The sequence below is a fragment of the Eutrigla gurnardus genome (genome assembly GCF_963514095.1).
Source record: "Eutrigla gurnardus genome assembly, chromosome: 24".
Taxonomy (NCBI): Eukaryota; Metazoa; Chordata; class Actinopteri; order Perciformes; family Triglidae; genus Eutrigla; species Eutrigla gurnardus.
In genome coordinates this window covers 5,362,862-5,388,205 of record NC_139935.1, presented here as the reverse complement: position 1 = coordinate 5,388,205, position 25,344 = coordinate 5,362,862, and the positions used below count along the sequence as shown (strand labels likewise).

Sequence of the window (25,344 nt, the reverse complement as noted above, 5' to 3'; positions counted from 1 at the left end):
GCTGAGCATTGAGACACATTGCACATGTGTTTTATACACAAATACAATCAGCACAATCATGCCATTCAAAATACTACGCAGTTGGCAAGTTACTGAACCGATGAGTGTTTTAATTCTCAAAGTGTACCCTGTGGAGTTTTTTTTGGAGCGCGTGTCTGTGTGTGAGTGTGCGTCTCGAGTTCGCCTCCTCCCAGAGGTGGGGTGCCGCGTCCTCTCCCGACGCCGCCTACGTGTCTGTTCTGGCCTGATGTCAATCAACTTGTGCCCCGCCTCTTTTCTCTTGCAGAGTACGGCAGTGCAGGTGAGAGGTCCAGGAGGGCGAAAAAAAGAAACATCGGTAGATACACATGATCAATAATCAATAACAGTAGCAACACGATGAATATGCCCATCCGATCAGACCCTTTCCCTAGGCACCGCATTCATCGCTGCACCCCTCACTCTCTCCGAAAGTGACAAAACCTCGCCTGCAACAAAGTTTGGGCTTGTGTGATTACATATTTACATATTTTGCATAGACAATGAGTTGATTAACTGGACCAAGAGAATAAGCCCCATGCTCTATGTTTTTATAGCAGGCCTTAGTCACTTGCATGTATCCCCTACCCAGAATCCTTTTCAGTTTGCTTCTCCCCCATATGCTTTACGGACCCTTTTCGTTTGCCCCCCCTTCCCACCCTGTCGTACTGTTTTATACTCGACCTGTCATTGATGTTCTCTCCCCGGTGACTTAACCACCCCCCGCGTGATCAGTGGTCTCTCCTCGCCTCCCCTCTCGCTTCCAGACAAGGCGGGGTTCGGAAACAACTTCACCACGGGCGACAACAAGTCCGTGGCCCAGAACATGGAGGCGGTGGTGGTGGGCTGCATGTTCAAGTCTCTCATCACGCGCTGCGCCTCGACCACACACGAGCTGCACAGTCCCGAGAACCTGGTGAGTGGCGTGTGACATCGCCTCGCCATCTGCCCCTCATTTTCTGTATCAGCCTTTCCCCTCCGTTCAGTCTGCGCCTCACATATCAGATGCACTCCCACGAGACTCGCCAGGATGTTGCCGTTTCATTATTAACGGCTCATTTTGTACCGAGCCTAAAGACCTATAATCGCTTATGTTAATGTCTTGTCATATGTGATGAATTGGACACGATGGGTGCTTAATCTCACTGTGTGAATATATAGATATTAACTTGAGCTATTGTCAGTCTTTTAGAGTGTTTATTTGATTTGAAGTGTAATCTTTAGTTGGTAAGTCCTTCATAAGTGGGTGAAAAGTCTTCATATTTATCTTAATCCATGCATCGTCAGAGCACAGAGGTACCGCGGCCACCCTTGGTGCCTTGAAAGCCTTGAGGCTGGCATGAGTGCGTTGGCGGGAGATGACACATTTTGAAGGCAGGCTTTATCATGGCACGGGATCAGACGCCACCCACTCACAAGCTGGAGCTGTTGTCTTGACAAACGCGCGCATGCATCATCCTAATATATGCCCGTACGCTTGTGCAAACAGGGTAATCCCTCGCTCTCTCACCTGTTTGCCCCCCTCCTCCTACCAGGGTCTGTACTGTGACATCCGCCAGCTGGTGCAGTTCATCAAAGAGGCCCACGGAAACGTGTTCCGCAGGGTGGCACTGAGCGCCCTCCTGGACAGCGCCGAGAAGGTGGCGACCACCAAGAAACCCGAGGAGAAGGAAGAGACCAAACAGCCCGGACCCAGGAGGTACTGGCAAATCAGTAGCCAGAAACGGTCTCATGTTTTCCAGTTAAATCTCCCTAAAATGTCTTCGCCTTGAAAGTGTCCTTGAACATAGACTTTGAACACCCCTTCCCTTATAAAGTGGTAAAAAAAAATATCAGAGTAGTTGCGTAAGGTCTTACTTTTTCCTTTTCTGACAAATCAGAGCTACGCTTCTCATCACTGCTGGCCGTTTTTAATTTATATTCATTTTTTTTCTGTCCTGTCCGCATCTGTTTTTCCTGCTTGAGTGACTGATTCGATTATGTCAAAACGGTGCAGCTGGTAGCGTAGGGGCAGCACTTTCATGGGAGAACCACATGGGGCAGCGTTTCGTGCATCAGGAGAGTTCGTGCTGCGTGTGCATCAGGTAGCCTGAGCGCTCTGTCTGTGTGTTGTGGTGTGTGTGTGTGTGTTTGTGTGTGTTTGTGTGCGCGTGCCCAGGTCAGAGGCAGGTGTGTCCGGGGAGAAGGGTCAGGTGTCCAGTGCTGCAGATGAGTGTCGCAGCTACATCTCCAGTAGACCCCCCCAGACACCCGAACAGTGAGTGTCCACCTCACAGCATTTCCATATAGCACCATCTATGTCGAGCCCAGCTGCCATTTCTCTGCTCAAAATAGGGAAAAAAAATAAAACTCTTCCTGTTGCTCCCTCCCCCCTTTTAAAAAAACAAAAAAGGTCACTGTGCCAAATATTAAATTGGCACTAAAAGATATAAAAATGCGTGTAAGCGAAAGTTTTTTTTGTAAACCTTCAAATCCGACCTTCCTTCCCTCCCTCTCTGTGCCTTCAGCGAAGAACAGATCCCGGGCGCTCTGCTGGGCAGGAAGGACTTCTGGAGGAAGATGTTTAAGTCGCAGAGTGCCGCCAGCGACACCAGCAGCCAATCGGAGCAAGACACCTCGGAGTGCACCACCGCCCACTCCGGCACCACCACTGACCGGCGCTCCCGCTCCAGATCGCGTCGCATTTCACTCCGCAAGAAACTGAAGCTGCCGATAGGTACGAAGAGTTACTCTTTTGATTTTGAAGAGCAGGTGTTTTAGTGGTTCTGAATGAGGTCAATTCAACCAAATTTCATGATGCAAAACCTGGATAAACTTTTTAAAAACTATGTGTTTAGGCATCTTCAAAATCATTGTTTTTTTTTCATCAGATCTGGTAATAATCTGTTTTTCCATGTCCACACTTCATTGCATTTGCTGTCCCTGGTGTCACCTTAAAATTCACTCTTAACATGATGTGTTTTGTATGTCCCAACATTGGAACACTGCCTGCCTGGTCGAGGCCAAGTCACTTCATGTCTGTTTTGTGTTCCTTTTCTGTGCCTTAGCATGCCGTGGGACAGTTCGCCTTCCACTCACTCTCTCTGTCTTACGTATGTGGCTGTGGAAACCATCTTATCCGTTTGTGTTCGTGTTGGTCATCTCTCCCAATGTGTCCGGTGTCACAGGCCTGGGGTCGGATCGTATTTGCAAATGGTATCAGGGGGGATTTGAGGATGCAGACTTTTCAGAATCTCACTTTATTTTCCACTTTGCATTCCTGAAACGTTTTCCCTAAAGTATCTGCATTACCATATGCATAGGTTTTGCAGCAGTCATCTTTTTGAGTGAAATACTCAGCCTAAAAAAGACGTTACAACCTTATCTGTGTATCTGTTATGGCTTCTGTTGGTACTGCTGTCTCTTCTGAAACGTGTATTTGCAAATACCACTCGACCACGGTCTTCTGTTTGAATTGTCTTTATAAAAAGCAACAAAAAGGTAGTTTTTTTAATGTTTTTTTATAATTCCGTGTGTGTAAATATCCTGACTTTAATGTGCAATAACGACGAGGGAATGCGCTGCACTTTTGTTTCTCTCTCCAGCCCTGTGTGTGCATGTGTACTTGTCCTTCACGACCCAGTGTGTTCAATACGTTAAGACAGTTCCTGTGTTCCGCCGTGGTGGTTGTTCATGTAAAAACGTTGTGTTTCGGTGTCTCAAAGGAAACTGGCTGAAGCGCTCCTCTCTTTCCGGACTGACGGACGGTGTCGAGGACCTGCTGGACATCAGCTCGGTGGATCGACTCTCCTTCATACGTCAGAGTTCAAAGGTGAGGGAGGGCCACTTTTATTCAGACTGGAAGCGTTTTGTTTTGAAAGATGAAATGACAGAATAAAACGTATGTTGTCGATGTGTCTTAGGTGAAGTTCACCAGTGCGGTGAAGCTGTCGGAAGGGGGCGCGGTGGGGCCGGAGTACGCCAGGGACGAGGAGGAGAATTTCTTCAAGCGGCTCGGTAAATGGAGGTCTGGCAGGAGGAATCCATCCAAGCTTCACCACACAGAAGAGAAAGATGGTAGACCTCCCCCACCTCGGGGTGACCCCCTTGCCCACCCACCGCCCCCATCGTCCCTTTTGTCTATTTCTCTTCCTGTCACTCTTGTCTGTCCTTGTGGTGTCGTGTCTTGTCTCGCCTCGCAAGTGGTGGTCTGTCCTCTCCTGCCAGTCTTTTCCGTCCGCCATTCTCAACGTCAGCTCGGCCAGATAGCTGCCTGCCGCACTCAATGTTTTCCTTTCAACCCATCAGTGTCCAGTGTGTAAAAGTACACGTTGTTTCTTTAAGACCGATTGGCATAACTGTTACCAACTCCCCTTCTTTCCAACTGTGCACGTCCAACGATGAACCCCCTCCTCTTTCTTCCACCAATCGGTGGAAAGAGAGGAAAGTCGGTGTGTGGGATCCACCCGTCTCTATGAAACCATCTTTCTACTGTGGAGCGTATCTCTCTCTGCTGCTATGTCGAGCATGACGCCGTCGGCGCTCTCGCCGTCTCTTCTGTGGTGACGTCTGGTGGTATTTTCCAATGCCTGAGTGATTAAAAACAGAACATGCAGCTTTCCTCTCGACGGCTTTGGTTACACTTGTCACTGCGATGTGATTTATTCTGTCCCATCACGGGCGACATGTTGTTTTTTTTGTGTGCGTCTCTATGACAAAATTCAAATCCAAGTGTAACCACTGCACATGGCTGTGTGTTCCATCTCTCCCTCGGCTTCATTTGTGGGTGGCTCTTCAGTGCTTTTTTGTTAAATGTCCTGGATGGTGATGTTGCTTCACGCAATGTCTATATATCTATCAAACATTCAGTGCAGTCTTTACAATCGATGATCGTATCGTCATCATGATCTGGTTTAAAAAACTTGTTCTGTTATGCTCTATTTTCCCCTTCTCTCCTGTTCTTTGTCCGTGCTCTCCTTCAGGACCCCACGGTTTTCAAGAGCGTCTCGCGGCCAGTCAGGAGGCCATGAAGAACAAGAACGTGGTGAATTTGGGCGCCATTCGACAAGGCATGAAACGCTTCCAGTTCCTGCTGAACTGCTGCGAGCCAGGGACCATACCCGACGCCTCCATCCTCGCCGCCGCTCTGGACCTGGTACGTTTTTAGGAACACACGTTTGTCACGTTTTGTAATCGCCGTCGTCTCAACCCTCCGTCTACGCTCCGGTTCTCTCAGGAAGCGCCGGTCGTGGCCCGCGCCTCCCTCTTCCTCGAATGCGCCCGATTTGTCCACCGCTGCAACCGCGGCAACTGGCCGGAGTGGATGAAGGGCCACCACGTGAACATCACCAAGAGAGGCCTGTCCAGGGGTCGGTCACCGATTGTGGGCAACAAAAGAAACCAAAAACTCCAGTGGAACGCCGCCAAACATTTTTGCCAGTGGGGAGACGTGAGTTTAAAGATACCATATTATTCATAAGAAGGCTATATCATGTGTAAGAACGCGTTTCTTTGTGTGTTTTATCCACTCAGGCGATCGGCACGAGGCTCAGTGAACTCTGTCACTCTGACAGCGAGAGCCCGGCAAACATCCTGGGTTACATTTTTGACGAGGAGACCAAGCGGAGAATGAGAAAAGAAGACGAGGAAGAGGACTATTTGGATGACAGTGAGTCAGAAGGGTGTTAAATGCCTCAACAGCACAGCTTTGATTGTATCTTTGACAGAATTCCAGTTAAATATTCTTTAAACATTGTACTAAACATATTGTGGTGTCGGCTTCTATCTTTATCTTTTTAAGACACAGTGAATCCCACGAAATGCGGCTGCCCCTTTGCTCTGAAGATGGCCGCCTGCCAGCTGTTGTTGGAAATCACCACTTTCCTGCGCGAGACCTTCCCCTGCTTACCACGCCCACGCACCGAGCCACTCGTGGATCTGGACAGCTGCCGCCTGCGCCTGGACCCGGATCTGGGCCGCCAGCGCTACGAGAGGAAGATCAGCTTCGCGGGCATCCTCGACGACGAGGACGGACACGATTCGCTCAACAGCAGCAGCCACACGCTGAAGTCTGACACCACCTGTGATGAGAAGAAGCCCCAGGAGGTCCAAGGTGAGATCTGGTGTCGTACAGACTGGGCCATTAGGTCTGTTTGTCTGTCTGCTTATCATTAAAAGTCATTTAGATAATCTCGCCCCACTTCCATCTCCTCCAGCGCCCATCCGTAAGATTCGCATCGGAGGCTCCCGGCTGCTTCAGATCAAAGGGGCTCGCAGTTTCCGGGTAAAGAAAGGCGGCTCGCTGTCCTCCGTACGCCGGGCCGGGAGCCTCAAGAGCACGAAGATGTCCCGACAGGACTCGGAGTCGGAGAACGAGGAAGGGCTGCTGTCACAAACGCAGAGCAGGGACACCGTGACGGACATAGGTAAGCCATTATTCTGGAGCTTAGTATTAACTAAATGCCAAATGTTTTATGAAACATATTTCCCTCGGTTTCAAATATTAAAGATTAAATCTGTTTGTTTCCTGCAGGCAGTCCCTTCAGCACCAGTGAACCCAGCATCGAGCCCGAGGGCCAGGGCTCAGGAGGAGCAGAGGACAACTACCACCGCAACATGTCCTGGCTCCACGTACGGCTCCTTTTATATGCGTACGTGTGCATGCGGTGTCTGCGTCTTACTTCCTACACACTGACTCCTTCCCTCTCCCCTCCTCTCTCTCGGCACAGATTATGATCCTGCTCTGCAATCAGCAGAGTTTCATCTGCACCCACGTAGATTTCTGCCACCCACGCTGCTACCAGCACCACAGCCGCTCCTGCGCCCGTCTGGTCCGCGCCATCAAGCTCGTGTACGGCGAGACGGTGGACAGCCTGAGAGAGGACAGCGCCTCCTCCGGCAACATCGGCGCACGTGCCAAGAAGAGTAAAGAGGTGGGTTTCACAAACTTAGATCTATCCCGTGTTTAAACTCTGGCGGTTTTACGAAAGCGTCTGCGCCTTCAGTGTTCGGACAAGTCTTGCCTGAGGACCCCGTCCATGAAGAGAAGACCCACCGACTCCAACACAGAAGGGAAGAAGGATACCGGCATGCTCAAGTACATCCGCAACCAGGTGATGAGCCTGTCCCCGGCTCCCCTGTCGCTGCTGATCAAGGCAGCTCCCATCTTGACCGACGACATGTACGGAGACATCCAGCCCGCAGCCTGGGAGCTCCTGCTCAGCGTGGACGAACACATGGCAGCCGCTGCAGGTGAGTCTGCCTCTGTGGGTTGCTGTGCCTTTCAGGGGGTCATGATTATCAGATAACGAAAGCACACAGTACTTAATTTTATGAGCTCGGGATGACTTTACTCTCTGAATCCCCCTCCAGCTGCCATGTTCCTGCTGTGCGCGGTGAAGGTCCCCGACGCGGTGACCGAAATGATGATGGCGGAGTTCCAGCACCAGGAGGCCTGCCAGCGCATCAACTCCGTCCTGAAGTTTTACACGCTGTGGCGTTTCCGCTACCAGGTGTGGCCTCGCATGGAGGAAGGAGCCCAGCAGATCTTTAAGGTGCAGTGTCATGATGAGGGAATGTTGTGTTTTCTATTATAGGGCCAAATATTTGATGTCAAATATCTCTCTTTGAGCCATTTTGTACTATATTCATCTTTTGTTTCAGATCCCTCCACCCAGTATCAACTTCACTCTGCCGTCTCCGATACTGGGCATGCCCTGTGTCCCCATATTTGACCCCCCATGGGTGCCCCAGAACACAGGCAGCGTCCAGGACCCCATCAATGAAGACCAGTCTGTAAGTCCGAGCCCGCGTTCAAGCGGGTTGCCTAACATGCGTTATTATTTGCCACCATAACTTGACAAACACTGGTAACCCTGACCCTTTAAATCCCCTTACCTGAAGAAAAACAATGTAATAGTAATGTTATATTCACACCGAGACGACGTACCAAAATAGATCTGATGCACTTTAGACTGCTTTAATACATTTGTTACTGCTATGCAAGTGTAATGTGAACCACTGCACCAAGAAATCTGATAACGAAAGAAAAATACATGCAATAGATTTTTAGTAAAAAAAAAACAGATTTCTTGGTGTTCCCCTTTTCACTTTCCTGTCTCTTTTTTTGTTAAAAGCATGATTATCCAAATATGTTGAATAGATTTTGATGACGACCTGCGAGCACCTGTTCTATAATTTACCTATCGACTGTCTTTGTTTTTAGTACTCCACATTAATTCAGTCAGTAAGTTGGTATTTCTGTCCGGATGTTTGTGCTGATGCATCTTGTTACCTCAGATCATTAACGACAGGAGGGAAAATCTTCTCCATTGAGTGTTTTTTTTTTTTAAGCCCATTGGGAGCTGTAGGTTTTCATCCTGGATGAGAAGCTGGGGCAGTTTCATGGGTCATTTCAGATCGTTGCATCTTGATCAGCGATACGCACCCACACTCCAAAAAAAAGCGTCCGAGCACTCGCTCCGATCGTAAGAAAAAGAGAAAAAAGAAAAGAAAAATAACAGCATGCATCGGACATTCAGACATTTTGTGTGTGTCGTGCCGTTGATGCATGGTCATTGGATGAGAATGACTTTGCCGTGTATGTTTTTTCCATATCATGCGTCGAGCCTATTTGGACATGTATGTGTATGAGCACTCGTGCGAATGCTGTGAGGCATTTACTGTACACAAGATACAGTAAATTCTCCAAATTCCAGTCTGAATCCATGTCTACGTGTCACAATTCTGCCACGATTGGAGTCTTTCCCATTGAACAGCGTTCCCCACGATGCTCGGGATCCCATTAGAGCATGAGATCAATGTGCTGGAGGAGAGTTACTCTATTGATGTGTTGTCCAATCATTTTACATGACAACATGCGCCTCAGATGTTACCGTGAGCCTAGAATAGCTGTGCGCACACGTTCCTGAAAGATTTAAACTGTCACTTTTCCTATTTAATTCGTGCACTCATTCTGAACCTTTTGTACGTCCGCGCCCACCGCTCTGCCTCTGTGCCGTTTGATCCGACGCCACCCTCCGTGCCCACCTCCCACCCCACCCCCTTTCCAGAAATCCTTCTCGGCGCGGGCGGTGTCGCGCTCCCACCAGCGAGCCGAGCACATCCTGAAGAACCTGCAGCAGGAGGAGGAGAAGCGGCGTCTGGGCCGCGAGGCCAGCATCATCACGGCCATCCCCGTGGCTCAGGAGGCCTGCTACGAGCCCACGTGCAGCCCCCCACCGGAGCTGGAAGAAGAAGGTGGGGCTACCGAGCATCACGAGTGCACATTGTGTGGAAATATAAACATTTGGACGGGAACGGGTAAGTGGCCGACGTCTCCGCGCCCTGACGGCTTGTTGTTTTTCCCCTATCTTTGCCGGTCGTTGATCCCGCCAGCAGAAGAAGCGGTGAACCTGGCGTCACGCCGTCTGTCTGTCAGCCCATCCTGCGCCTCCAGCAACTCCCACAGAAACTACTCTTTCCGCCGGGGCTCCGTGTGGTCCGTCCGCTCGTTGGCCAGCGCCGAAGGTAGGAAAACTAAAGGAAAAGTGTAGCCGATCTTCCTTCACGGCCACTGATATGTTTTTCCTCTTCTCGTTTTGCCAGATGAAGAGAACACGACAGAACACACTCCGACTCACCACATGTTGCAGCCGCCCCAAGCGGTGTTCCCGGCATGCATCTGTGCCGCAGTCCTACCGATCGTGCACCTCATGGAGGACGGGGAGGTCCGGGAGGACGGCGTGGCCGGTGGGAGTCATCGTCTTTATATTCAGCGTTGAAATAACAGTTAAATCTACACGTGTGGAGAGATGTTTCTGCATCGTGTCCTCCATGAGTTTGGAGATTTGCATTTGGTCACATTGTGTGTTTGGACTTGTAAATATTTCCTTCAATGTGTCTTCAGTGAGCGCCGTTGCCCAACAAATCCTGTGGAACTGCCTGATCGAAGATCCAGCCCTGGTTCTCCGCCACTTCCTGGAAAAACTAACAGTGAGCAACCGACAGGTGGGTGAACATCTGAGGAAGAAAAACCTAATAATTAAGTAGGTCGGTAGCTTAAATACGGGAAACGTGACGCGTGTCATTTATGTTGTCAGGACGAGCTGATGTACATGCTGAGGAAGCTCCTGCTTAACATCGGAGACCTGCCAGCCCAGACTTCTCATATCCTCTTCAACTACCTGGTGAACAGATACTACTTTACTCGTTTGCTTTTTAACGGACCGTATTTTGTTAACTCTCTGTTAACCGTCTCATTGGACTCGCCCTCTCCTAGGTGGGACTGATCATGTATTTTGTGCGGACTCCGTGCGAGTGGGGGATGGACGCCATCTCGGCAACGCTGACCTTCCTGTGGGAGGTGGTCGGCTACGTCGAGGGGCTCTTCTTCAAGGACCTGAAGCAGACCATGAAGAAGGAGCAGTGTGAGGTCAAGCTGCTGGTCACTGCATCCATGCCAGGTGACCTCACCGATACCGACTGCAGACCTAAAGAACATGAAGTGAAATGCAAGCAGGATGACTTGAATGATATTTCAATTATAGTTCAATATTTATTTTATGCACATTTTGAATGCAGGAACCAAAACCTTGGTGGTCCACGGGCAGAACGAGTGCGACATCCCAACACAGCTTCCCGTCCACGAAGACACTCAGTTTGAAGCCTTGCTCAAGGTAAGGGAACTCGTGGTGGAGGAGGTACTCTGATCCTTTTGTGAAGTAAAAGTACAACAATGTAAAATAGTCTGTTATTCACAATATTTTTGCCCCCGCAAACCAGGAGTGCCTGGAATTCTTCAACATTCCCGAGGCCAGATCGGCTCACTACTTCCTCATGGACAAACGGTGGAACCTCATCCATTATAGCAAGGTGAGTAGATGAGCGTGATCCCAGCATAGCTAGCGGACAGAAGATATATTGCAAAACGTTTTCCGTCTACTCTGCAATACAATGTTACTGTCGACCTCCTCCAGACGTACGTGAGAGACATCTACCCCTTCCGGAGATCGGTCTCTCCCCAGCTAAACCTGGTCCACATGCTGCCTGAGAAAGGACAGGAGCTTATACAGAAACAGGTATGAGCTATTTCAAATGTGACACTTTGGTCTCCATGAAATTAGGTGGAAACACGGTAAAAAAAACGTTCTTTTTCCTTCTTCTTGTAGGTGTTTTCCCGTAAACTAGAGGAAGTTGGGCGCGTCCTCTTCCTCATCTCCCTCACACAACACATGCCAGCTGTGCACAAGCAGTCCCACGTCTCTCTGCTGCAGGAAGACCTCCTCCGCCTGCCATCCTTCCCACGAACCGCCATCGACGCCGAGTTCTCACTGGTCAATGAGCCGCAAGGTGCGACCAACTCCCAATCCTCAGTTAGACACCGGATCGAACACGGTTCTGGTTTATATGTTTTTATGCCACCATCTCCCCCCCTCTCCCAGGTAAGGAGCTGTTTGGATTGGACACCCTCCACAAGGTGCTGTGGATCAAACTGCTGGAGGAGATGTTCCTGGGCATGCCCAGCGAGTACCCGTGGGGCGACGAGATGATGCTGTTCCTCAACGTCTTCAACGGGGCTCTGCTCCTGCACCCGGAGGACAGCGCCCTCCTCAGGCAATACACGGCCACCGCCATCAACACCGCCGTTCACTTCAACCACCTCTTCTCCCTGAGCGGTTACCAGTGGATCCTGCCAACCATGCTGCAGGTACGAATGCAACTATTTCAATATTTTTCAGCAACTGTAATAATTTAGTTCCCATTTCCAACTGCACCCCGTCAGATGCTATACATCGGCGATCACATAGCCTCCTAAGAAAGCCTCTGTATTGTTACGACAGGTCTACGCCGACTACGAGAGCGACCCTCTGCTGAGGCAGGGCATCGAGTTCTGCTGCCGGCAGTTCTACATCCTCCACCGCAAACCCTTCACCCTGCAGCTGTTTGCCAGCGTGGCTCCGTTGCTGGAATTCACAGTGAGTTATTTGCGTTCTTGACACACGCGCACCTTTGGTTTTTCTATTCCCGAATGCCTGAAACTTGTTTCTATGTCTTGATCTCCCGTCCCAGACCAGCACCAGTACCGGCCTGTCTAAAGGAGTGTCAGCTCAGTGTCTCTTTGACTTGCTGGTCTCCCTGGAGGGCGAGACCCCGGACGCCCTGGATGCTCTGGAGCTGGTTAAGGCAGAGAAACCTCTACGCTCTCTAGGTAAAGTTATTGTCACGCATGGATTGCGTTATGTATTTGAAATAAAACCATAGTCATTTATGGAAAGCTCCCGCTGTCAGCGCCCTGTCTGAAAATCCTTTGTTTGTCGCAGATTTTTGTTACGGAAACGAGGACCTCGCCTTTTCCGTCAGCGAGGCCATCAAGCTGTGCGTCACCGTGGTCGCCTACGCGCCTGAATCCTTCAGGAGGTATGGAAACATATCAAAGAGGCGTCTCCATCTTCTCCGCCGTAATTGTTTTCTGTCATGCAAACGGTCTGTGCGTGTATATATCTCCAGTCTCCAGATGCTGATGGTGCTGGAGGCCCTGGTCCCCTGCCACCTCCAGAAGCTGAAGAACAACACGGTCACGATGGAGTCGGCCTCGGCCGCCAGGGACGAGATTGCAGCCATCGCTGCTCTGGCCACATCCCTGCAGGCGCTCCTCTACAGCTCAGAGACCCTCACAAGGTCTGAACACAATTCCAGCAGGCTGATGCAGTGTCCTTTTAGTTGCGATTCTCATATCTTTATCCATACCTCCTCCTCCTCCACAGGCCCATGACAGCCCCCCAGATGTCCCGCTGCGATCAGGGCCATAAAGGAGGCACTACAGCTAACCACGCCATGTCAGGAGGGGTCAACACCAGGTCAGTTCTGTAACACGATCAGTCGTAGGAGACGATGAGTGCACTCGCTGAGACCAAGATCCTGTTTGTACGCCCAGGGACAACCTCCACCTGTTGGAGGAGGGCCAGGGCATGCCGAGGGAGGAGCTGGACGAGCGCATCGCCAGGGAGGAGTTCCGCCGGCCCCGCGAGTCCCTGTTAAATATCTGCACCGAGTTCTACAAACACTGCGGGCCGCGACTCAAAATCCTGCAGAACGTCGCCGGCGAGCCGCGGGTCACGGCCCTGGAGCTGCTGGACATCAAGTCCCACATGAGGTGACGGGATTTCCCCCGCTGGCGGTATTTGAATTCTGACGCCATTAGCACTATGATACGGAGATGTTGTAGTGACGCCGGTGTGCCTTTTCCACAGGCTGGCGGAGATCGCCCACGCCCTGCTGAAGCTGGCCCCCTACGACACGCTGACCATGGAGAGCCGAGGGCTGCGGCGCTACATCACGGAGATGCTGCCCATCACCGACTGGTCGTCCGAGGCCGTCCGTCCCGCCCTCATCCTCATCCTCAAGAGGCTGGACCGCATGTTCAACAAGATCCACAAGATGCCTACGCTCAGGTGCGCTCGCCCACAGGCATTATGCACCAGGTCTGTTGAATACAATCCCTCTTCTTTCTCTGTCTCCCCGTGAGTGTGACGTGCTGTGCCGGTGCCGTGGTGTGTCCAGTAGATAGACGGCTTCTTGGCACTGTAGCGCTGCCTTGGTGGGTGCTGTACTGTAAGTGCTGCTGTGGCGTGTTTTCGTGCGGGTACTTGTGGCGGACGCGTGTGCGAGACGAGTGAAACGCACACGTGGGCGCGTAAGGAAGCGTGACCTCAAAGCGAACCGCCGGCAGTGTTGCTCTAAGCCAGTGTCCAGTCTCGTGTCACTAAACATTACTGCAGATGATACCCGTATATTTTGTTTATAGCACATATCGCACACGTGACACGAACGCAGCTCAAATTGCAAAGAAGAACACATTGGAATTAATGAATTTAATGACATTTCAGTAAGATGCAATAGAAATAAGCGCAGAAGTAAGATGTGAAACAGATCCATGGCTGCTTGTAACAGAGTATAGAAAGAAAGAGGGACAATAGACTACTCGCTACTCTATTCCAAATGCTCAAATGTTGCATTACATCCAGCTCCAGTGGGTCAAACTGGTCAAAGTCCTCTTCCACGACATACGACCGAGCACTGCAGGCTCAGAGGAAGCACTGCTCACACGTGTGTGCTTCACACCAGGATCTGTCGCTGCGCTGTGTCGCTGGCTGTGTTTGTGAGCTTTGCATTATTCGTTGTCAGTATTGCCTTTGCCACAGTCACAAAGGTGACGGGGAATGTTAAGAGAGGTAAGCGAGGTTTTCTCCTCCGCTTTACATTTAATATCGACGCCGCATTCAAGTCATTTAAAAAAGATTAATCCCACACGTGACAGGAATGTGGCGTTTGCGCTCAAGTCTATTTTTAAATTCATAAAAATGTGCTTTTATTTGGGATACGGGGTGGTGTTGTATGGGTGGGTATTCTCCAGGAGACAGGTGGAGTGGGAGGCGGCCAGCAGCCTGATCGAGGGGATCTGCCTGACCCTGCAGCGACAGCCAATCATCTCCTTCCTCCCGCACCTTCGCTCGCTGATCAACGTCTGCGTCAATCTGGTACGAAAACGCACAGGACCGCACCAATGGTTTCCGTTTTGAGCGTTGGCATTTATTGGCGTGTGCCCTCAGGTGATGGGCGTGGTCGGTCCCTCCAGCGTGGCAGACGGGCTCCCTCTTCTCCACCTCAGCCCCTACCTGTCGCCCCCGCTGCCCTTCAGCACAGCGGTAGTGCGACTGGTCGCTCTGCAGATCCAGGTAGGCGTCCGTTTAACGTATCATCGGACATCCGTCCATCAGTAACGCTAATTGCACGTTGTGTTGTGTTTCTTTGGTCCGTTTTCCAGGCCTTGAAGGAGGACTTTCCTCTCAGCCACGTGATCTCCCCTTTCACCAATCAGGAGAGGCGAGAGGGGATGCTGCTCAACCTGCTCATTCCCTTTGTGCTCACCGTGGGCTCCGGAAGCAAAGGTAAAAGCCTCGTGTGTTTTCTGAGTTTTTTTAAGATACCATTTTAGGTTATTGATAGGATGCAATTTTATTCACAATCACATTCTTGCATACATGCATAAATATCAATAAATGTCCGTTGCAGATAGCCCCCATCTGGAGCAGCCGGAGATCTTCCTGCTCCTCCAGACGGTCATCAACATCCTCCTGCCTCCTCGGATCATCTCCACCTCCCGCACCAAGAACTTCATGCTGGACGCCTCCCCGGCTCACTGCTCCACCCCGGGCGACACGGGGAAGGATTTACGCAGAGAGGGTTTAGCAGAGTCCACCAGCCAGGCCGCATATCTGGGTACGAACGAAAAGTGACAGGATTTGTATTCATTATTGCTTCCCTCCTCATCCTCTTCCCTCCTTTGCAGCTCTGAAGGTGGTGTTGGTTTGCTTCGAGCGCTCGCTGGGAAACCAGTGGTACCGGCTGAGTCTGCAGGTGAAAGAGATGGCTCTGAGAAAGGTGGGCGGCTTGGCGTTCTGGGACTTCATCGACTTCATCGTCCGGACCCGCATCCCTATCTTTGTCCTGCTGAGACCCTTCATCCAGTGCAAGGTACACGATTCCTTTCCGCTCATTTGTTCACCAGCTTTAAATAGCGCACACGGCATCCTCACTCCTCTGTGTTCCAACCGTCTAGTTGTTGACGCAGCCCGCCGACTCCCAGGAGGAGATTACGGCGCGTCACCACATCGCCGACCAGCTGGAGCGACGATTCATCCCACGACCTCTCTGCAAGAGCTCCCTGTTTGCCGAGTTCAACAACGAGCTCAAGATCCTCAAGGAGGCGGTGCACAGCGGCTCGGGTCAGACACGCCATTGTTGGGGAAAACGTGTTGTTCTTTGATGTTGTTAACTTGCATTTAAACCCGTGCGTTTATGTGTGACCCACGCCACAGCTTACCAGGGCAAGACGTCCATCAGCACGGTGGGCACCTCCACATCAGCGTATCGCCTCAGTTTGGCCACGATGTCGCGCTCCAACACCGGCACCGGCACAGTGTGGGAGCAGGACAGCCAGCCGTCGCGCCAGCCCTCCCAAGACACACTCAGCCGCACCGACGAGGACGACGAAGAGAGTCAGGAAATATATTCATCATTTTCTTTCACGTTTGACGTTTGCAGAAAGCGGAACCGAACTCACCGCCTTTCTTCCTTCTTCCGTCCAGACGACTCCATGAGCATTCCCAGCGTGGTGAGCGAGCACGAAGCCTTTTTGCCTCGGACGATAGCGCAGCGCCGTTTCTCCAGCCACGCCACCGGCTCGGCAGCCTCACAGCCCGAGGCCCCCCGCGCCACCATGCTACCCAGCCACAGGTAACGTCGAACAGCACGCATGCAAACACCCACCAGAACACACGAGTACTGACGCGATCCAAAGCAAGGATGGTAGTTCGAACGGAGCTATCAAAGACATCTTTCTGCACTGTGAAACTTGTGCAGGACAGGTGCACCAGACTATAAAAAGAAAGATCCCCACGCTGTCTCAGACTGGCAAACCAGATCACTTTGTTTCTCTAGGAAACAATGTTTCAATTGGACAAGGGTCAGGTTAAACATTCTTCATTCTTTGTATTGGAGTCGGTGCGCAGACAGAAATAATGTCACGGTGCGAAACCTCATGTAGCGTGAAGCAAAAATACACGCATTATGTAATGAAAAGTCTTTGATCCAAAAAGTGTTTTTCTGTATTCACCGTTTGGCTCAACCCGCTGAGGTCGTCCTCAACGAATGAGATTCTTTCTGTTTTTGGAGCAGCTTTTAAACAAACGTCGACGTCCAAATTGAAATCTTGGCTCGTTTTACGTGACGTGTAGGAACAACATTCTGGAGTCATATCCCACAACCACAGCCATTTTTTCTGTGTATATCTCTGTCAATGTATAATGTTTTTTGTTCAGCAGTGTCAGAGCAGCATTGTGAAGTAGCTCAGTAACTGTCTTGGTCAGACCAATATTCAAATCTGCCGGAGGCGTCGTGGTCAGAGCCCCAGCATCCCCCCCTGCTGTCCTCGGGGACTCGGGTGGCGACGGATATCGACTACACTCCCTAAACTCCCATTCTCCCCCTTCGCCCCCCCCCTTTTTACAGCGAACCCAATGTGCTAGATGAGTCCCAGGGCCTTCTGCAGGAGGGTAACCTCTCTAGGTACAGTGGCTCTCTCTGTGTGTGTCCCGTCGCCGCGTCGTTGCATCTGTCCGCCAGCGGGAGGGGCATGGCCTCGGGACGGCCTCTTCTGTCGGTCACTCATCCGCATCCTATCAAACGGCCTCGGCCACACCTCCCGTCACCCCCCCTACCCCACTGTGTTTATCTTTCTGTGTGGGTCCAGTGTGCCTTGTCTCTGTCCCCTTCCTCCCCCACCACTTCCTCTCGAGCTCCACACTGACCCTCATCTTCCCAGCTCATCTGCTGCGCTGTCCTAACCAGAGCCCCTAAAAAAAAGAACTTAAGAGGGCCCTCCCTCAGCCGTGGGGCCAGGGAGCTCCGCCTGTTTGTCCTGTGGTAGCTGTGAAGTCTTTAGAGTTACCGTGCCATCTAGAGGCAGCCTCTGTCCCATCGGTGCCATGGTGTGTCATACTGTGTCTATCAGGCTTCTCGCTGATCAAATTGGGCGTCCTACTCTGGATACCAATCTGTAGGAGCAAGGGGGAACTGGGGTGGCAACCGTAACACAGTACGACACTTGGGTCGTCTTTGAGAAGTTGGGATCCGATCTACCTACTTCACGGTCGGTTTAGTAAATAACGGAACAGCGTCGCACTTTCAAAAGAGGAGAAATTTGTAATGTGTGGAGGGGAGGGGGGTTAAAGGGCAAAAAGTTTATTTTGCCAACGTTGCTACTCCAGCACCTACTTGTTGTGTTCTCAGTGTATGGATCATGGCAGTGCTGTTTTTTTGTTTTTCTGCACTGTGGTTGGTTGTCTCGTAACATACCGTCTTGTGTCACGTAGCGAGCGAATGAGTAGAATAGCAGCAACATGTCATCGCGGTGGAACGCGCGGTCCGCGAGCGCGCCTTTGGGTCCGTTCGCCGTGATGTATTTCTGTGTCTTTTGTCCATCTGATCGATTGTACCAGGGTTGCCAGCGTGCAGAGCGAGCCGGGCCAGCAGAACCTTCTGCTCCAGCCTCCGCTAGGAAGAAAGAGAGGCCTCAGACAGGTGTGTACGGAGGAACCAGGAAATATATGGAGCGAAATATGATTTAATAAATGTTTTTTTGTATTCCATAAACGTGCTTCTCTTGCACAGCTGCGACGCCCCTTGCTGTCAATTCCGAAGACCGAACCTCGCGGTCGATCTGGAGCGAGGCTTTCCACGACCCGCCGGAGCATCCAGCCCAAGAACAAACCCCTGGGTAACAGCACACACACATGCCTCCACCCGTGTGTGTGTGTGTGTGTGTGTGTGTGTGTGTGTGTGTGTGTGTGTGTGTGTGTGTGTGTGTGTGTGTGTGTGTGTGTGTGTGTGTGTGTGTGTGTGTGTGTGTGTGTGTGTGTGTGTGTGATGATGAAAGTAAACAGAATGAGTCACTGACGAACTAACAGCCATACGTGTGCCACACTTCAGATCAGCACACAATGTAGCCGGATAAACACTGTGCAGTCATAATTGTCCCGTTGATATAGGATATTCAATGTCTGACCCGTCCTCCCCATTCACAACCTCTGTCTTTGTTCCAATGCTGTGTGTTGTGCCACCTGTCACCAGACTGACTCTTTATCACTCTGTTCTGTCTCACGCTTTTTTGTTTCGAAACTAAAGAAACTTTATTGGACTGCGAAGGTGAGACACAACCCTTAACCCTTCCTCTCCACCCTGCAACGGCCCGCCCCCTTTATCTGCAACCTCACCCAGTAGGACGCTCTGCATGTCTGTCTCGCATCCCCCCTCCCAGTCCCCGGCTACCCCTCCTCTTCCATCCCCGCCTCCACTCTTTTTCGGCGGCGCCGACGCTTTAGCGAGTCGCTGGCACCACACTGCCTGTGTTTTGACCGCGCGTGCGCATGTGTGCCCACAGCGCAGGGAGACCAGAAGAGGTCGGTGACCTTTACGGAGACTCAAGGCCAGACCCTGACTCCCGGCTCTACAGATCCTCCAGCTGATTTGAGGAAGGCCAGCCCCGCCCTTTCAAAGTCCCCGACACCGGACGCGCCCTCGGCCACGGTGACGGCCGACCTGCACGGCCCCGCTAACGCACAGGTAGGACCGGCGGAGAGAGGAGAGGAATAGTCTGCATAGTCTAAAACTCTGCCCAGTTATCCAAACTGTTGGTGTTTAATGTGAGATCATCAGATTTGAGACGATATTACAGGAACAGGTGTTTTCTCCGCAGGTGCCTCCAGTCATAAGCAGCAAGGAAAAGAGGGAGCAGTGGGGCCTCCGAAGCAGCCTCTCCCCTCCACCCTCCATCTCCCGCCCCTGCACTCCAAATCCCCCCTCCCGAACCTGCTCCCCGCTACCCCTCTCCCGAACCTGCTCCCCTCTCCCTTTGTCCCGCACCTCCTCCCCTCTGCCTCCACCTCTCCCGGTGCTGGGCACGGCGCCGGCCCCGGGCCCCCCGCCGCCTCCACCTCTGCCGCCGACCCCTCTCCCCCCTCCGGCCAGGATCAGAGAAAGTCCCGGGGACGAGGACACGACCGCTCTCCTGCCGCGCGCCGACACCCCGTCGCAGCTCAGCGAGGACGACGGCACGGAAAACCCCCTCCTCGCCCCGTCGCTGTCCCGTCCCTCGACCCGCCGGGCGCCCCCGCTCCTCTCCCCAGTCGACCTGGACCTGGACGAGTCCCATGTTTGAGACGGGTGACGGGATAAATGTATTTTTCTATCCATAGCGCAAGCAGGGTCCGGCTAACGGCGAGGCACACATTTCCCAAAGTGAAAAAGCAAAGCCTCCATTTGGGTTTTATTGGCCTGAAACTAAACGGCTCTCTCCTCGGCCAAGAAGTTTAGTTTGAACCAAAATGTGTATATTTCCCCACCCTTGTGTTCTATCTGTAAATGTGGAACATCAACACGAAAACAACGGTCGTGCTCTATCTGTCGTTACGGCAACACGTCCCGAGGGTCGAACGTAGATTCGAGATGGTGCCGGAGGAAGTTTTATTGTATTTTCCAGATTAGAAATGTCTAAAAGAGTGATACTTAACAAATGAATGCTTCTAATATTGTAGATTTGAATGTCTATATTGCAGAGATGTATATAAATAGCAAAATGAGACGTTATGAACTTGTACAAAAGTATTGCAAAGGTTTTAAAGGAGGGGATTGGCCAAGTTGTATAGACAGTATCTTAAAAGCCATTCTGAAGGTGTAGGTGAAATAAGGGCCTTGTTACGAAACGGGGCAGATTATCTACAGTAAATATAGAATACAGTATATTGAGCGTTTTATGTCAGCATTGGTATTTGTTTCCCTGAGAAAAGCGATGTGTTTTTGTGTATGCCATTAGCGCCGTTGCTACCGTGCTGCTTAGCTTCTAGGCCGAATATGTGCTTTGTTACCAAAGACGGTAGCATCGTCTGTAAAATGTGGCTATCTCGGCCCGAAATGTTTTGTTGTTGCGTCTGGGATGTCGTTTGTTTTTATTTCATAGCCGTGACCTCGTCGCTCATCCCACGCCTTAACAGAGAATCTGTCATCATGAGTTTATAGTGTCTGCTGAAAACCTCACGCCGCCTCATTGTCCACTTTTGTAACGAGATGGCACAGCTGCATCACTCTGAGCAAGTTCTGGCTAGCCAATAACATCGCTTCATTTGAACGCACATTTGTGTAGGCTATGTAAAAGAAGGCAACGTGACTCAGTTTCTAGCAGTATGAAGAATAATGTTAAATATGACATAATACGGGATCAACACGTGCCATAATTCCCACCAACGCGCCGCGAGCGTTGGGTTATTGGTGGCTTTTATCTGCGACACATCGGTGCTGTATTTACCATTCTTGAGCTCTGAGTTGTTTAGAGTACATAGAGAGCGTCCACCGTGTACTTGTGCAGTGATGTTTGGCCAAAGGAAATGCAGCGCGTAAACGTTTGCGTGCTATATTCTCGTCCCGTCCTCTGTATCTGTGTGAACCGAAGAAATGTTTGTTTTTATTTTTGCAAGGGGCAAAGCATATCAAGCTGGAATTCCTCCAAACACCCACGAAACCAGATGTCGTAAAGTGTTTAAGGATGTATGCATCAGTGTTTGGAAGCCAGGGGGCCAATGTCGAATCCGAGTTGTCTTTAAATGTAACGTGTCTGTCAAAACGATGTCTTCTGTGTGCAAAGGTGGAATAAAGCTGCAGTATCTGAGAATCTCGGAATCTGAAGCACCTCGCCTTTTTTTTTTCGGTCCAAAAACTGTAACGATGATGTCAAACTGGACAAACCAACTTTATGTAGAGTCTCTGTGTAGCTCAGCTGGGTGAACAAAGGGCTGCAGACCTGAAGGTTGTAGGTTTGAGTCCCAGCTGTCTGAGTAGCCTGCTCAGTGAATTTTGAGGTGGTTATTTCCAAACGAAGAGGATAAATAGAAGTTTCCCACTAGTTCTAACATGTCGGCTGGTGGAGCGGAGGCAACGAACCCGACAACAAGGTGTCGAGAGCAGCAGGGTTCAAGTCCCGGCTGCTCTTGGTCATTCCTCTTGCACTCCTTTAGGGGTGCTGTGCTGAGTCTTGATGTCAAAGGGAACAAACCAACACATTATTGTATGTCACCATGTAGCCCAGTGAGATGAGTGCCGGTCTGGAGACCAGAAGGTCTCCTGTTCAAACCTGGGCCGGCACTCTGGATTTTAAGGCCCAACGTTCTCACATGACGAGGATAAATAGGAGTTCCAAACACTAACTAGTGTGAGAGGCACTGGTGGTGTGATGGTATCGTTCCGGCAATTCAGAGGGCCACGGACAAGGTATCGGACAGAGAGATGGAGGGTTCGAGTCCAGCAGGTATCAGAGGGCGAAGGTCTCAGAGAGAGAATTGAAGTCCCAAAAGTGACAAAGGGCCACAGACAAGGTGACAGAGGGCCACAGACAAGGCGACAGAGGGCCACAGACAAGGCATCGGACAGGGCATGACTTCAGATCCCACAGACGGACAAGCACTCCATCACACCACGTCCGGACCCAGTGTCAGAACTCCCCGGAAGCAGGCAATTCTCTCCGCCTGCCTACGGGGGACCAACCAGGAGAATACAAGGGGTTATGCAGAAGAGGGTAGCATTTTTCAGCTGTACTTTGGGGGGGAAATTCAGATCCTACAGCGGGACACAGCTAAACCTTTTTTTAATTCCATGTATAAGTACAGACACAGTTAAATATTACCTAAGTGTTATACAGGGGACTCAACCTAGAATGGCACAAAACAAGTTTCTTTGAAAATACCTAAGTGAGAACACTAACCCATTAAGAAAAAACCAGTCAGATACAGGAAACTTGTTTGCTGTACATAAACCCACTTTTAAGTGTTAACCTCATAAAGTTCCAAACATGGTGATAAGGCCACATTCTATTTTCAGGGGTGACAGACAATCTTGGTTTTCCAGAAATAAGGCTGTGCTAGACACATGCAAAGTTCACATTTTCAAAAGTGGCTGGAAGATATTTTGGCCAAAGACACCCTTATAAACCTGGACAACTCTACAATAACACATGAAATACTTCTTTAAAGTTAACTGGCCTCCAGGTAGAACTAGTCAATGCAGCCTCCTCAGAGGCATGGGGAGAAAGAGCAGAGTCTTGGATCACAATTACCGGTTTGAGTTTCCAGAGAGCTACGTCCGAGGTTTCCCCACAGCGCTAACTTCAAGCATAGCAAACACGTCTCTTCAGAAAAAGTCTTTATTTTGGAAAGTGTAGAACAGCGAGTGATTAGTCGTCTGCAGGTTGGACCTCCGTTCGATGTCAGACAGCTCTACAAACACAGAACAGCGGTTTAATCACAGATGTTGAGCCAACGGCAGTCAGAAAGTGCCATGCTAACGTTGTTGTTAGCAATATCACGCTAGCTAGCCGGTCGGCTTACATTAGAGGAAGCATAGCCACTAGTTGCTGCTGTTACGAACGTAATCACTAGCTTGGTAAACTAAACACAAATGTGTCGTTGGTTTGCAACGAGGTGAAACTTACCGGGAACAGTAACGTTAGGAAGACTCCGCAGCGGCGGATTTCCCCCCGTTGCCTCGAGCGTTAAGCCGGGGCCGGTTCCAGCCCAGCAAGGACTTGGGGCCGCTCTGGAACCTCTTTGTCTGTGGAAACAGGAAGAACTGGTTAACGATTGGACCCCGGCTCCGAACCGGCCCTCAAAACACCTCGGTGGAAAAGGGGTAAATGTGCAAAATTGACCTACAAACACATTAACACATGTCATAGCAAACCATCAGTGTGGGAAGAGGAATGAGTCGACTCCTCCACAAAGCAGGTCACCATCCAAGTCCAGGCTCCTCAGCACGGCGGAGACACGTGGTTTCACCAAACAAAGCTCCTACAAAATAAAAACAGTCAAATCTCCTCACAACAAGATAAGGCTAAATAGTGTGGAAAATACACGTTAGTCAAAGCGTCTCACCTTTGGATGAGTTTCATCTCAGTGTTGGAGATTAAACATCCGAGCAGCAGCTCATCCAGTCTCAGCACAATGGAGGAAACACGTGGTTCCTTCAAACAAAGCCCCTACAAAATAAAACTCACTAATCCTGATTCAATTAAACATTAAATCCACGCAAACAAAGGCGACACTTAAAGTCCAGATGAACGATCCTCAGCTGATGTCCTCGTGCAGCTCCGAGCACGAGGCCGATGCACTCCGACCACCATCTGCATCCAAACAACAAGGTTGTGTTAAATCAAGGAAACGCCATTTTAAACAGAACTATATTACACAGCGACCACAAACCTTCAGCTGCTGGCGGCGGGAAGCTCCGAACAGAGGACGAGGTTCTGGTCTGCAGCAAACATTTGGCCGACGTGGGTCCAGTCTGAACCGGAAATGAGTCAGGAACGGAAAAACAAGGACAACACACACACCCTATTTAAACCAAACCACGTGGAGCGTCCACCAATCGCAACGAGCGTGCGCCTGATTGCTTAATTGGTTGCCAGGTGCGCGCAACCTTCATTGAAGCTATCTCCGCCCCTTTTCCTGATAGGCCCGTGTATGTACTGCATAGTGCCTGCTAAGTGAACGTTTGAGTTAACCCACATAGAAGTAAACACATCTCATAAATTTTTTGGGTTAACTTTATTGACATCTCACGTAACTGAATTGATTACGTTGGCGGTTCTAGCTACCATTTAATGGAAATTAATCTAAATATAAAGCATGAGTACTATTACACTCACTTAAATATTTCAGTCAAATTACCATTATTATATCTAATGTGTTCTAGTTCATTATATATGCACGTTCTCACGCTTTCCCTTTCTTCCTCTTACCTGAGAAGCTGCTTCACTCACCATTGATCATGACTATTAAGCAGCTTTTATCGATCGTTAATCGTCCGTTCATAGATCGTATTAGACCTCTGACCACGGAACAGCACTAAATTGACACTTGTTGACCTGATAATACAAGCATTTATAAAAACTCAGCGAAACTTTTTCATACTCTCGCCTGAAACTCGCGTCACGGCATCGGCGGGGTAAACACGGAAGTGGCGTCTACGCTGCGGTAGCATAGCAGCCGAGGATAGAAGCTATCAGGCAAGTGTTCTTTTAAATAAACTCCTGGTGTACTTACAAACTTTCAAATGCCTCGTTTTGTGAGTACAGACCCTATGTGTACTACTGCACAAGTTTGGTAACATTCCATGCATTATTAGTGGGGTAATTTACGAGATATACCCCCTGTACCATAGCGCTAGTACTAGCGGCTATCTTGACCAATGCTGACCATCGCTACAAATGCTTACGAAGGGGTATTTGGCTGGAGGTCATGGTGGAAATGACCTTGGGTGCATTTTACTCCGAACCATCACTTTAACATTGTTTTTACAACATACATTAACCGATTCTACCGTTTCACCGTCTTTTTCGCTACCGTTTCAGCGAGATCGAACACTTCCTGCCAATACCGGAGTCGCCTTCAAAATAAAAGCATCTATATTTAAAACACAAATTACGACACACACACCCATATACATATATATAGATATACATATATATATATACTGTATATACATACATATACCTTTTATTTTATGTTTTGAATTTCATAATGTATTCATTTAGATATAACACATTAACACTGATTAATATATGAGTTTTATTTATAAATATGCAGCAGCATTTCATTCATTTCCTTACCTGGATATCTCTGCATGCAAACACTTATTGTTGCTCTGTGCACTTTACATCACTTTAACTGCTAAAAACAACATTTA

The 25,344-nt window shown here is 50.0% G+C and overlaps 1 protein-coding gene and 1 long non-coding RNA gene across 10 annotated transcripts in view; one reads left to right on the top strand and one right to left on the bottom strand.

The window, feature by feature from the left end:
• Positions 1-19,796, top strand: part of unc80 (unc-80 homolog (C. elegans)) — a 28,803-nt gene extending 9,007 nt beyond the window's left edge. The window contains exons 16-65 of one of the 9 annotated variants that reach the window (XM_084004059.1): positions 287-337; positions 786-934; positions 1,554-1,717; positions 2,177-2,275; positions 2,526-2,734; positions 3,066-3,110; positions 3,723-3,829; positions 3,921-4,074; positions 4,980-5,152; positions 5,234-5,446; positions 5,530-5,665; positions 5,798-6,109; positions 6,213-6,422; positions 6,530-6,627; positions 6,726-6,929; positions 7,002-7,248; positions 7,369-7,550; positions 7,660-7,791; positions 9,069-9,255; positions 9,394-9,525; positions 9,604-9,747; positions 9,905-10,005; positions 10,098-10,184; positions 10,277-10,460; positions 10,579-10,673; positions 10,780-10,869; positions 10,974-11,075; positions 11,166-11,346; positions 11,439-11,704; positions 11,838-11,972; positions 12,067-12,205; positions 12,318-12,414; positions 12,505-12,675; positions 12,762-12,854; positions 12,932-13,150; positions 13,248-13,448; positions 14,411-14,534; positions 14,607-14,732; positions 14,822-14,945; positions 15,070-15,276; positions 15,347-15,531; positions 15,617-15,782; positions 15,876-16,055; positions 16,146-16,293; positions 17,068-17,124; positions 18,057-18,138; positions 18,229-18,334; positions 18,742-18,762; positions 18,998-19,179; positions 19,313-19,796. In XM_084004059.1, coding sequence (XP_083860185.1) covers positions 287-337; positions 786-934; positions 1,554-1,717; positions 2,177-2,275; positions 2,526-2,734; positions 3,066-3,110; positions 3,723-3,829; positions 3,921-4,074; positions 4,980-5,152; positions 5,234-5,446; positions 5,530-5,665; positions 5,798-6,109; positions 6,213-6,422; positions 6,530-6,627; positions 6,726-6,929; positions 7,002-7,248; positions 7,369-7,550; positions 7,660-7,791; positions 9,069-9,255; positions 9,394-9,525; positions 9,604-9,747; positions 9,905-10,005; positions 10,098-10,184; positions 10,277-10,460; positions 10,579-10,673; positions 10,780-10,869; positions 10,974-11,075; positions 11,166-11,346; positions 11,439-11,704; positions 11,838-11,972; positions 12,067-12,205; positions 12,318-12,414; positions 12,505-12,675; positions 12,762-12,854; positions 12,932-13,150; positions 13,248-13,448; positions 14,411-14,534; positions 14,607-14,732; positions 14,822-14,945; positions 15,070-15,276; positions 15,347-15,531; positions 15,617-15,782; positions 15,876-16,055; positions 16,146-16,293; positions 17,068-17,124; positions 18,057-18,138; positions 18,229-18,334; positions 18,742-18,762; positions 18,998-19,179; positions 19,313-19,774 — 7,679 coding nt within the window. In that variant the 3' untranslated portion in view covers positions 19,775-19,796. Of the gene's footprint in view, positions 1-286; positions 338-785; positions 935-1,553; positions 1,718-2,176; positions 2,276-2,525; positions 2,735-3,065; positions 3,111-3,722; positions 3,830-3,920; positions 4,075-4,979; positions 5,153-5,233; positions 5,447-5,529; positions 5,666-5,797; positions 6,110-6,182; positions 6,423-6,529; positions 6,628-6,725; positions 6,930-7,001; positions 7,249-7,368; positions 7,551-7,659; positions 7,792-9,068; positions 9,256-9,393; positions 9,526-9,603; positions 9,748-9,904; positions 10,006-10,097; positions 10,185-10,276; positions 10,461-10,578; positions 10,674-10,779; positions 10,870-10,973; positions 11,076-11,165; positions 11,347-11,438; positions 11,705-11,837; positions 11,973-12,066; positions 12,206-12,317; positions 12,415-12,504; positions 12,676-12,761; positions 12,855-12,931; positions 13,151-13,247; positions 13,479-14,410; positions 14,535-14,606; positions 14,733-14,821; positions 14,946-15,069; positions 15,277-15,346; positions 15,532-15,616; positions 15,783-15,875; positions 16,056-16,145; positions 16,294-17,067; positions 17,125-18,056; positions 18,139-18,228; positions 18,335-18,741; positions 18,763-18,997; positions 19,180-19,312 lie in introns of all 9 variants that reach the window. The other 8 variants (XM_084004064.1, XM_084004061.1, XM_084004062.1 and 5 more) reach the window with 8 other exon arrangements.
• Positions 19,797-22,232: 2,436 nt separating this feature from the next.
• Positions 22,233-25,065, bottom strand: LOC311009741. Its single transcript, XR_014596686.1, has 5 exons — positions 23,859-25,065; positions 23,532-23,779; positions 23,341-23,447; positions 23,093-23,211; positions 22,233-22,877 (listed from the first exon to the last, which is right to left on the bottom strand). It is a non-coding gene; the product is annotated as an uncharacterized lncRNA (long non-coding RNA).
• Between the last annotated feature and the right edge of the window lie 279 nt (positions 25,066-25,344).